The sequence below is a fragment of the Mastomys coucha genome, chromosome X (assembly GCF_008632895.1).
Source record: "Mastomys coucha isolate ucsf_1 chromosome X, UCSF_Mcou_1, whole genome shotgun sequence".
Classification (NCBI taxonomy): Eukaryota; Metazoa; Chordata; class Mammalia; order Rodentia; family Muridae; genus Mastomys; species Mastomys coucha.
The window spans coordinates 60058857-60071924 of record NC_045030.1 but is presented as its reverse complement, the minus strand read 5'-3'; the positions used below and the strand labels follow the sequence as shown (position 1 = coordinate 60071924).

General features: G+C 40.9%; 1 protein-coding gene across 1 annotated transcript in view; it reads right to left on the bottom strand.

Annotated features, from left to right (window-relative positions):
- Nucleotides 1-13068, bottom strand: part of Znf449 (zinc finger protein 449) — a 20920-nt gene that overhangs the window by 6909 nt on the left and 943 nt on the right. The window contains exons 2-3 of the mRNA XM_031360686.1: nucleotides 11806-12251; nucleotides 7062-7266 (exon numbers count right to left, since the gene is read on the bottom strand). Coding sequence (XP_031216546.1) covers nucleotides 7062-7266; nucleotides 11806-12159 — 559 coding nt within the window. The 5' untranslated portion in view covers nucleotides 12160-12251. The remainder of the gene's footprint in view (nucleotides 1-7061; nucleotides 7267-11805; nucleotides 12252-13068) is intronic.

The following is a 13068-nucleotide window of genomic DNA, read 5'->3' as shown; positions in this document are numbered from 1 at the left end:
TCTGCCTCCTAAGTGCTGGGATTAAAGGCACGTGCAACCACTGCCTGGCGAATCCTGATATAGGTGTCAGTAAAATATTTCTGAAAAGGACTCCAATATCTTGAAGAATAGAATTGGCCAATGGCATCCTATCATGTAAAATAAAATAAAATAAGATAAAACCTTGTGAACAGTAATGGAAACAGAGTAATTTTGTGAACAGAGTAATTTAATAGCTTAGAGGCTGGAGAGATGGCTCAGCGGGTAAGAGCACCAACTGCTCTTCCAGAGGTCCTGAGTTCAAATCCCAGCAACCACATGGTGGTTCACAACCATCTGAAATAGAGTCTGGTGCCCTCTTCTGCCGTGTCTGAAGACAGCTACAGTGTACTCATACATAAAATAAATAAGTAAATCTTTTTTAAAACATTAAAGCTTAGAAAATGGGTAAAAAACATCTGTCTGCTACTCATCTGAGATGAATACTATCCAGTGTGTATATAAAGAACTAAGAAAAAAAGGAAAAAAAGAGACAATAAGAGACAAAAAGAATAAGTAATACAATGAATAAATGGACAAATAAATTAAACAGATACTCTTTTTTTTTTTTTTTTTTGAGACAGGGTTTCTCTGTGTAGCCCTGGCTGTCCTGGAACTCACTCTGTAGACCAGGCTGGCCTTTAACTCAGAAATCCGCCTGCCTCTGCCTCCCAAGTGCTGGGATTAAAGGCCCAGCAAACAGATACTTTTTAAAGTATGAAGTAAAAATGACCAACCAGGTGTGGCAACTCATGACTATAATTGCAGCACCTGGGAATCTGACGCAGAAGATTGCTATCTGTTAGAAGCCAATATAGGCTACATAGTGAGTTCCAGGTCAGCCTGGGCTACAGTCCACATTCCAATATCTACATATTTTTCTGTTCACATGCATATTATTCATACATATTGATTTTTGAGACAGGATTGCTCTTTGTAGCCCTGGCCATCCTGGGGTCAGTATAAGGGCTTACTGCCTAGCCTGGTGACTCAGATTCAACTTCTGGGAATATTTATACATATACATATAAATAAATGAATGTAATAAAAATTTTAAAGTGAGTAAATTTAGTAAAACACTAAACCACAAAATAGTTAGAGATTTCATCATATCAATTTAGTTCTAGGTGAAAATTTCAGTTCTCATTAGAAGCAAGGAAGGCTAAAATGCAGTGGGGTAACACAGTCTAAGTGCATAAAGGAAAATGAAAACTGTCAACTAAGAACTCTATATTCAACACATCTCTCTTGCAATCAGAAATGAATGTGCAATAAAGATATCCCTGAGAAATAAAACAGAATTCACTGCTAGCCAAGTTGCCTGAAAACAGTTATATAATTAAAGATAGCAAGGTTGTTCTTCAGTTGCAAGTGAGAGGCTCCAAGATGGTAACTTAAAGCAACATGAAAAAATAGCACAAATAAAAGTAGCCATATAATTAGAAAAGATATTATAAATCAAAGACTCTCTTTCTATTCTCTCAAAAGATTTGAGAGAGCAAGCATGGCGCCATGTAGAATGGCAGGCTATTTGTCAAGAACAGCATGTATGAGAAGGGTGAGAGAAAAATCTATACATTCCTAAGAAATGACTACAGTTGCCTGCTCAAACCCATCCAAAGAAATAAAAAAGCCAGAAATGATAATGTTTACAAACAAAAGCTGTGGGGGAGGGGGGAGGGAACAGGGTTTTTATTTTATTTTATTTTTTCCTTTCTTTTTTCAGAGGCGAAACGGGGAAAGGAGATATCATTTGACATATAAATAAAGAAAATATCTAATAAAAAGATAGATAAAAACAACCAAAAGCTGAGCTGGGCAGTGGTGGCGCACACCTTTAATCCCAGCACTTGGGAGGTAGAGGCAGGTGGATTTCTGAGTTCAAGGCCAGCCTGGTCTACAGAGTGAGTTCCAGGGCTATACAGAGAAACCCTGTCTCAAAACAAACAAACAAACAAAAACAAAAGGTGTAATATATTTTTCCTTTCTCCTTTTAGTTTCTATAAAATTCTTTTTTTTAAAAGATTTATTTATTTATTATATGTAAGTACACTGTAGCTGTCTTCAGACGCACTAGACGAGGGTGTCAGATCTCATTATGGGTGGTTGTGAGCCACCATGACCTTCCGAAGAGCAGTCGGTGATCTTCCCCGCTGAGCCATCTCACCAGCCCCTCTATAAAATTCTTAAAACTATGTATAGTAGTAATTTTAGCATGAATTGTGGGGCTTATAACATGTTTAACAATCTGATCATAATACTGGAAGTAAAGAATATAGTCCTATATAGGACTAATGTTTCTGTATTTTAATGACATTATTAGTATAACTCTGAACTGATAATGAGTTTAAAGCAGAACAGTAAACTGTAATCCCCTCCTACTGAGGAGTTAACTTAGAGAGAGTGAATGTTCATTAAAGCAAGTAGAATGTTACACTCTAAATGTTCACCTAACACAAAAGAAAGCAGTAAGAGAAACAAAAAGAGTCACAAAACATTGAAGACTAAAACAGCATATGGAATTCCAACCATCTACTCCTAACAAGAATAAGGATGAGTGGGCCAAACAATTGAATGCAAAGACAAAGTTCTGACTGAAGGGCTGTATTCCTATTTGTATGCTGTGTTTCCTTTCTTCCTTTCCTCTCTTTTCTTTTCTTCCTTTCTTTCTTCCCTCCCTCACCCTCTCTTTCTTTCTTTTTTGTTTTGTTTTTTCGAGACAGGGTCTCTCTGTGTAGCCCTGGCTGTCCTGGAACTCACTCTGTAGACCAGGCTGGGCTCTAACCCGTATAGATCCACCTGCCTCTGCCTCCCAAGTACTGGAATAGGGGATATTTTATAAGTAGTATTCATAAAAGAGCTAGACAACATACATATTAAAACAAAAATGATACCAAAAGGGTATCAGTGTATAGTGAGTTAAAGAGCAATTCATCAACAAGGCATAATTCAAAACATTGCTAACTAAATTATAAAAACTTCATAGTGAGAATAAAAAGATTATCTCCTCAACTTGATGTATGATATCTATGAAAGACCCACAGCTAATACCAAAGGGATGATGAAAGAAAAATACATTTTTCCTGAGACCAAGAACAACACAAGGTGTCTCAGTACTTCTATTCAATATTGCTCTGAAGCAAGGGAAACTACACAACAAAACCAATAAAAGGCATTTAGACTAAAGCATATGATATAAAACTATTACCTTCTATAGGGACATAGTTTTATACACAGAAAACCCTAAAGAATCTACCATAATAAACAAGCTAAATATGTTTGTAAGTTACATGGCCAATACACCAAAAACCAAAATACTTCTATACATTTTCAAAGGACAATGCAAAATACAGTGAATAAGATAATTCCATTAATAACGTTAATGAGACTAAAATAATTTAAGAATAAATTTAATAAGCTCAGTATAAAACTTACACTTTGAAAATTATACAACACTGTTCAAACTATCTGAGAAAAGCCAAGTAAACAGAACCCCATCTCAGGTTAAGGCATCAGCAAATGCAGCATCATTAGTATAGCAGTGTTAACAGAAACCCTCCCCACGAACCAACTGATTCTAAAGCTTAGCAAAAACAACAGTAATAGTCCTTTCTTGAGAACAGACGTTCAACAATAAACCTACGGAGCTTTGGTCACCTGAGTTTCAACAAAGGTTGCAAGGACCTCCAAGGCAATGAACAGGCTTTTGTACATTTAGGCTCTTCTTGAAATCATGTGCTTAAACCTAGCTAAGCACACACAAGTAAATGCCTGCTAAATTATTGTTGAAGATTGACACAAGTTTTAAATTCAAGGACGAATGGGTGAATAGTTGTTCTAAACTAAGCTCTCAAAGTATTTTACATTCTTCTTTCCATCAAGTGAGCTTTCCTTTTTCCCCTTTAAGTGTGGGTTGGATCTGTGACTTTGTTTAGCAGAAGTGATGGTATGTGGCCAGGTTACTACCAACATCACTGGCACATGTCTTCCTATGAGAGAAGCCTACTGCCTGTCACGAGGACATGCATATGGAATTGAGGGTTCTGCTAGCTCTCAGACACCGACGAGCCAGAAACACTGTAAACCTTCTGAAATTCCCAACTTGTAGGAAGTGTATGTTTTTTTTTAAGAGCACACCCCTCTTCATTTTCTCCTTTAATCTGTTAAACTTCAGAGGTGATTTATAATTGTGGAATGTGATGTGAAAGAAATCATATAGTGGAATGGGATATGAAGGATAAAAAAACAGAGTTTAAGAAAGAAGGTATTTCAGGGATGTCATTCTCATCTTATGTTCAGCGAATCACTTTACTAAGGTCCACTTGGCAAAGATCATGTCACGAAGGCTCCACTTCTATATCAGGTATCTTTACTGTAGCTGGGCATATATAAAATATATCTCTCCAAAGTTGATTTTTTATTTTATTTTATTTTATTTTTTTTGAGACAAGGTTTCTCTGTGTAGCCCTGGCTGTCCTGGAACTCACTCTGTAGACCAGGCTGGCCTCGAACTCAGAAATCCTCCTGCCTCTGCCTCCCAAGTGCTAGGATTAAATGCATGCACCACCACCACTGCCCAGCGCAAAGTTGATTTTCTAATGACAGGGTATATGTTCTATACTTTAAGGTAGACTCGACTGATTGATTTCTTGTATGATTTTTACACTTATTTCCTCACTAGCCAGTATCTTATGATTTTTCACTCAATTTCCAATATATCTATCATATACAATACTGAGATGCTTTCATTTTTTAAAAAATCAAAACTTTAGGTAAATTTTAAATAAATAATGAGATAATAAGTCTTGTATCACTTTATAAAGCATTTTATATGATTTTAAACAGTATAATTTCTTCTGAGTTTTATTTTTACTTGATTCATTAATACATTATATCTAATTTTTAAAATGCACTGAATAGCAATGTGCTTTAGAGAGTAAAGTATAAAATGAACATGAATAATAATGTCAATACTGCTGCTCTATGATTATTTTCCTACAATATTAACATCAGAAAGAAATCACATGCAAATCAGAATGAGTAATATAAATTTATAATTGAGTAGGATGACCACATTCTAAAGTTAAGTGCAAATATACATACACAAAAATTTAGGACGGGCAGTGGTGGCGCACACCTTTAATCCCAGCACTTGGGAGGCAGAGGCAGGTGGATTTCTGATTTCGAGGCCAGCCTGGTCTACAGAGTGAGTTCCAGGACAGCCAGGGCTACACAGAGAAACCCTGCCTTGAAACATTTCCCCCTCCAAAATTAGATTTCTTAAAAGAATTTAAAATGAAGGTAATACAAAGACTAGAAAATAAATGATAATATTATATAGTATTGCTTTAACAAATATATAAATGTAGAGACTTTTAGGGAGCTTTTTCTTTCTTGCCATCATTGAAAAATATTCTGGCCTCGTATAGTCCTGCATAACTGTGATCCCAGCACTCAGGAGGCAGAGGCAGGCAGACCTCTGTGAGTTTGAGGCCAGCCTGGTCTACAGAGTAAGTTCTAGACCACCCAGAGCTGAACAGTGAGACCCTGTCTCAAATAAGTAATAAAATAGATTCTGAAAATACATAAGCTCTACAAATTCGCGTGGTTAAATCTCAAGCTTACCTTGACCTACGAGCCAGTCTTCGTCTGGGTTCACCTTTCTTCTTCATTACACAATAACCACTCAGTCAGCAAGTCCTATGTTTCACACATGCTACAAAGCTTTTTGCCCCCTAGAGCCTCTGGATACGGTGCTTCTGGTTCCTTTTATGGTATAAAAAGCCCCATTCAAGAATACTTTGCAATGTGCACTCCTCCAGTTCTTAAAAAGGATCTAGTCACTTACAGGAGGTGAACAAATGTCAATATAATATAATCCCAAACTGGAGTAGTGTTTCTAGAACTCTGTGAGACCTCCTGCATCAGCCTGATCCAGAGAAGTGCTACAAACACTAATGCCTGGTCACCTCTTCCCCGGTGGAAAGTGGCTTTCCTACATGCACCATTATTATCACATATGGAACTGTCAACTGCCTCCCGGACTCTGAGTTCCAGGATGGCTAAGGCTAGTTTTCTGCTTTGTGTAACAACAAATCCCCAGCGGCTGCCCTGGTTCTTCACAGGTTCTCCTACCGTCAGCCGAATTCATGCATATGACGTTGTAAAAAGGAATTCTAGGCCTCAGCTCCGTGCTAGTTGTTCATGCTTCAGGCATTCCATTTTCTAACTCTGGTTGGTCTCACTGATTTCTGTTTTCTGGTTCTCTTTTGTTGTCTCAGGATCCTACAGTTTAGTCTAAGTGCTAACATACTGAAGCTGTGCCTATGAGAATAATAGTTCCAGCCACACTTGAGCCAAAACTTTCATGGGGCGGGGCAAGGGGAGAGATGGGGTAGAGAACATGGATAATGACGTGACAGAACCCCAAAAGGAAGGGAAACACAAAGGCATGTAAGCTACATGGTTCAGCTGCTGTTCTCTACTGGACCTAGCTCCTTGCTGTGGTCGAGCCAGTTGGCTTCAAATATCAGTTTGTGTTGCACTTAGCTGGACTAAGTTGATGCAGTGGCTCTCAACTCATTCTAGAAACACTCGCGTGGGATTTTATTACATTGACTTTTTTTTTCACCCCCCTATAAATGACCAGATCATTTTTAAAGATCGGAGGAGAGCGTGTTGTAAAGTATTCTACTTGAATGGGCTTTTTATACCATAAAATCAAATGTTCCTTTGGGTATCTCATCATAGGCTCAAAATTGGGTGGACAACGTTGTCCTCACGGGAGGATCTGAACTCCTAGGAGTGGCTTTCCTTGGTGAAAATCCCCATGACCAGCTCCCCAGGATATTCTAGTCAACGTGCTTCACTCCCTGGTAATGCTAAAAAGAGGATTCCTCCTCATGTTCTTAGCCCTCTCTCTCTTTATGTCAGTGATCTTGTGCCGTTGGGGGAATTCATATTTCTAACCTAAACTGAAAGCCCCTGAGCTCTTTGGCTCTCACACAGAAACACCTAACTAAAAAGAAAGCTCTGTGCCTTACCAGGGTCCAGAAAAGACTGGCATTCACCATCGGCATTGTAGTTCAGATCCTGGGGGCCACCTTGTGGAATCCAGGCATCTGGCACTGGAGGCTCCTGGACAGGTTCCATCACCTGGAGTGAAGGTTCCTCCAGGTGCAAGTTGGGTGGCATGGGTACTGTTCCAACTGGTGCCAGTTCTTCCAAGAGCATTTCATCCATGTCAATCTGAGAGAGAGGCCAAAACCCATCACTTAAAGTCAAGACTTCACTGGGAGGAAGGCTGGTTTCTAAGTCAGACATTCCTCACCAATAAGTACCATGAGGCACACACGTAGCTTTACAGCCCCCATGGGGTTCCAGTAGGCAATGCATTGAAAAACAAACAAACAAAATCCACCACTAACAGCTAACCAGCCAAAACCATAACAGAACAGGTGTGTTGACTATACTAGGATGTGCTTATACAGAATATACAAAGTACCAGGCTTTCAATAGTAACCAACACAAATAATTACTAGTGAGTTATTCTACCTGTTCCTTCCTCCGTATAGCTGCGTGATATTGGTATAGAAACAGACAGATGGATCAATGCAATTGAATCAAAGACCCAGAAGTAAATTCATACACCTATTGGTTTTTGACAAAGAAGCCAAAACCATACACTGGAAAAGGGAGAGCATTTTCAACAAATAATTCTGGTCTAACTAGATGTCTTCATACAGAAGAATGCAAATAGATCCATATTTATCACCACACCATGCATAAAATTCAAGTCTAAATGGATCAGAGAACTCAACATAAAACCAGACACACTTAATGTTCTAGAACGGAAAGTGGGGAATAGCCTTGAACTCATCAGTACAGGAGAAAACTTCTCAAACAGAACACCAGTGGCTCAGGCTCTAAGATCAACAGTTGATAAAGGGGACCTCATGAAACTAAAAAGCTTCTGAAAGGCAAAGGACATTGTCAATAGGACAAAATGGCAACCAACAGATTGGGAAATATTTGAAAGAGGACTAATATCAAAGATATATAAAGAACTCAAGAAGACACAGATGATCCAAATAACCCAATTAAAAATGGGGTACAGAGCTAAACAGAGATTCTCAACAGAGGAATCTCAAATGGGCTAGAAGCGCTTAAAGACATGACTGTCCTCTGAGAGGTCCAACAAGCAGCTGACTGAAACAGGTACAGATATTTACACCCAACCAATGGACTGAAGTTGGGGACCCCTGGGGTTGAATTAGGGGAAGGTTGGAAGAAGCTGAGGAAGAGAGCGGCCCCATAGGAAGACCAGCAGTCTCAGTTAACCTGGACCCCTGAGATCTCTCAGATGCTAAGCCACCAATGAGGCAGCATATACCAGCTGATATTAGCCCCAAGGCCTCCCATCACACATACAGCCGAGGACTGCAGGGTCTGGCCTTAGTGAGAGAAGATGCACCTAATCCTTCTCCAGACTGGAAGCACCATGGAGTGGGGAGGTCTGGTGGTGAGGGGGTGGAGGATAGGGGTGGGGACATCCTCTTGGAGAAGGGGGGGAGGAGGAATGGGATGAGGAACCGTGGGAGGGCGACCCGAAGGAGGGTAACAACTGAACTATAAAAAAATAACAGTAATAAAAAATAAAATAAAAAAAGAAATGTTCAATGTTTTTAATTATCAGGGAAATGCAAATCAAAATGACTGAGATTCCACCTCATAACAGTCAGAATGGCTAAAATTAAAAAGTCAAAGGACAGCTCATGCTGGCAAGGTTGTGGAGCAAGGGGAACACTTCTCTACTGCTGGGGGTGGGGGTACTGCTGACTTGTACAAGCACTCTTGAAATCTGTCTGGTGGTTCCTCAGAAAATTGGGAAGAATCCTACCTCAAGATCCACCTGCACCACTCCAGGGCATATACCAAAATATGCTCCACCATCCCACAAGGACACTTACTCAACTATGTTCATAGCGGCTTTATTTGTAGTAGCCAGAAACTGGAAACAACCCAGATGTCTTTCAACTGAAGAGGGAATACAGAAAATGTGGTATATCTACACAATGGAATACTACTCAACCATTAAAAACAAGGACATTATGAATTTTGCAGGCAAATGGCTGGAACTAGAAAAATATCATGCTGAGTGAGATAATCCAGACCCAGAAGGACATGATGGTATGTACTCACTGATAAGTGGAGAGTAGCCATAGGATAATTAGCAGACCCCAAGAAGTCAAATAACAAGGAGAACACAAGGGCGGATGGTTGAATCTTTCTCAGAAGGGAAACAAAATAGATATTGGAGGTCAATGGGAGGAGGGAACAGGGTGGAAGAGGGGGTGGGGAGAGGAGCAGGGCAGGGAGGGGAGATCATGTGTAGAGAGAGCAGGGGAGAGAGGAGGGAGATTGGTTGGGGGGTAGGGACAATTTCTAGAATGTGCCAGAGACCTGGGATGGGGGGAGGGCCCAAAGGGTCTAAGCAGAAGACACTAGCTGAGATTGCTAGCAGTGGGGGAATATGGATCCCTGAAGTATCCACTTCCTGGAGCCAGGCAGGACTCCAAGAGGAGAGATAAGGACAGCAACTTACCTACCAAACCTTCGACCCACTATGAGATATGCAAGGATGAAGATAGAACAGAGTCTGGGGGAATGGCTAACTAATGACTGACCCAAATTGAGACCCAGCCCATGGGCAAGCACCAATCCCTGAGACTATTAATGATACTCTGCTATGCTAGCAGACAGGAACCTAGCACAACTGTCTCCTGAGAGGCTCCACCTAGCACCCAATGGAAAGAGATACAAGGGACCCAAAACCAAACAGTAGGTGGAGCTTAGGGAGTCTTATGGAAGAGCTAGGAGAAAGACTGAGGAATCCAAAGTGGACAGGGCCTCCACAGGAAGACCAACAGAGTCACCTAACCCGTACCCTTGGAGGCTCCCAAAGACTGAATCACCAACCAAAGAGTAAACACGGGCTGGAGCCCTGCACATATGTAACAGGTGAGCAGCTTGGTCTTCGTGTGGGTCCCCCAACAAGTGGAGCAGGGGTTGTCCCTGAGCCTGTTGACGGCTTGCCTGCCTGTGGATCCCACACCCCTAAATGGACTGCCTTGTCTGGCCTCAGTGGGAAAGGGTGTGCCTAGTCCTGCAGCAACTTGATGTGCAGGTTGGGGAAGTGGGACATGTGTAGGAGGATGGGAGTGGGGGGTTGACATCCAGAGAGGGGCTTCTTCTAAGGGGAATGAGGGGGGCCTTACATGAAGGGTTACTGGGAGGAGAGGAAGTGCTGATATTGGGTTGTAACGTGAATAAATAAATTTAATAAAAGAAAAAAAAACAATCAACCAACCAACAACAAAACAAGTATGTTGACTATACTAGGATGTGCTTATTACAGAATATACAAAGTACAGGCTTTCAATAGTAACCAACATAAATAATTACTAGCAAGTTATTCCACCTGCTCCTTCCTCTATACAAAGTCTCTACAGGGAGTATGCATTTCACACTCACAGCTAATTTCAGCTGCACTGGCTAGATTGTAAGCACTCAAGTGCCAGGAATGGCTTACAACTCCTGAGATATGCAGGGGATGCCTAGATCTCCCAAAGACAAAACTCAGATATTTTCATAAAACAAGGAAGATAAAGGAAACTCCTCAATCATACTGCCCTAGAGATGCACAGACCTTCGGTGACTTCCTATACAAGTCACTACTTGTGCTGAAGTCAACAGCTCCAGCAAACCCATCCCAAGATCCAAGGCCTGTGAAATGTCAGGTAGAAGCTCTTCCTTATGGGAAGGCTGCTCTATGTTCAGCTTGCCCTAAGATCACCTATGCCCTCCCTGAATAGAAGCTTCCAAAAGGTAGTTCTGTACAGAAGGCAATATGCTGCCAGGCAGTACTACTGGAATTTAATGGGCTAGAGATGGACACATCACTTACAATTCAGAGCTCTTCCTATACTCTCCCATACATGAAACTCCTTCAAACCTTCATGTTGATGAAAAGAACCTAGCAAGAACCACACCTTGCTGATCAGGTAGAAACCAAGTAACTTTTGCATACTTTTATCACTTTTGCACAAATCAGAAAAAAAAAAAACCACAGAATTTATTCCCTTTTATCAAGACATTTTTTTTTTTTTGGCTACTTTGTAAAATCACATCATCAGGGACAACACTGCTCAAAGCCCTGGAACTTTGGTCAGAATTCCTGCCTCTCCCGACATAGTAATTGAAAGCAGAGGGACTGGCCTGTGACCACTTCAAGGATGTCTTCCCCTGAAGTGACGCACAGACATACTGTAGAAAATGTGTATTCGTTGACACTAAACTATGTTGCCTTTCTCTGCATTCTTTCTAGACTCTACTTGACTCAATGCCAGCCCGATCATTCTGGAAAGAACCAAATAATAAATAGTTTAGAACATGTGCTTTCCTCTCCTCCTCCTTCTGTTTCAAAAGCAATTTATTAACAAAGTAGACAAGACTAGAAACTTAGAGGTCACAGTCAATCATACTGTGGCAGGAACTGGTTAGCAAGCCCTAGAGCCAAACATTGGTTAACAGTGACTGAAGTTTCTAGATATGGATACACTGGAGAACCTCAGACCCATATGCTGATTCCAGCAGAAGAGAACATTGGAAAAGTCTCTGGAGAAGTCTTGGGGCAATGGAATCAGAATCCAAATATTGGATACAGACTCAACAACCTGGGTACCTCTTTTTGCTCCCCTAAGAACAGAGACCCCACATTTTTCTCACCTGTGGTTCTGGTATCTCAAGCTCTCTTTGTAAGTCTTCAATGAGTGACACAACTCTTTCTCTATTGTCTGGGCAGTGTTCCCTCACCCAGGTCTCTATTTCTGTGGGCAGAATAGTTAGGAATTGCTCGAGCACAAGCAGTTCCAGGATTTGTTCCTTAGAACGCATCTTTGGCTTCAGCCATTGACAGCAAAGCTCCCAGAGTTTGTTGAATGCTTCATGAGGCCCAGCAGCTTCTGTGTACTGGAACTGCCTGAAACGCTGTCGGAAAACTTCACAGTCTGTGTCATACTCTTGCAGCACAGAGCCCTGATTCAAGGAGGCCTGGATTGCACAGCCCAGGGCCACAGCCATCACCTCTTCTAGAAGTGTACAGTTTATCTGGGGTCTATGTCTCAGATTCCAGGTTTTTCCTCTCTGTAATAATCTGGGGGAGCCACTTACAGCTGAAGACATGAAAAGGAGAGAGAGTAATGGTTACAACATGCAATACTCACCGCCCTTAGCTCAATGGAGCTTGGTTTTCTCCCATAGAGGCTTTGAGGAGCACCTCCCAGTCTTTCTGGTGGTTTCGAGAATCAGATCACAGCTGAGGACTTACTTCCCAGAAGGACATTTATAGGCACAATCAATTGCAGAGACATTTCAAATACTTACAAAGTCTCGAGGAGGCCCGCATAGCCCCTAAATCCTAGACTATATAACAATGACACCATATGGTATTTTAAGTTTAACCAAAAGTTCAATTTGCTTCCTCAGATATGCCAGATCAATGTAAGGGGCCCAGTAAATAGCATTATCCAAAAGTACTTCTCTAATATCTTACAGCAACAGGTAGGAACTCTGCCTTTTCATAAAGCCCCACTGATTTAATTTAATCCCATTCCTACTCTAATTTCGAGTCATTTTATTTTTTTTTCTATATGGAGACTTCAGAAGAAATGTAGGAAAGATAATACGATACTTCTGAAATAGCTAAAAGTGTCAAGATATTTTTAGTGCAATCTTTGAGGTCACAGGGTGGGTCATATACATGTCTATATGCACATATACTATGCCCCTCCCCATTTGCTGAAACAACTCTTATACCTGTCCTCTTTAAGGTTTTTGAAAAGGATTCAAGAAACAGAGTCCTGAACCTCTTCCCACTCTGTCAACCTGGACTGAAACTGACTTCATGTCACCCATTACTGTAACCATAACCTGTCCTTCTGTGCCAGATGTATTTGGGCATAATTTGCTGTACAATCATCACACCCAAAT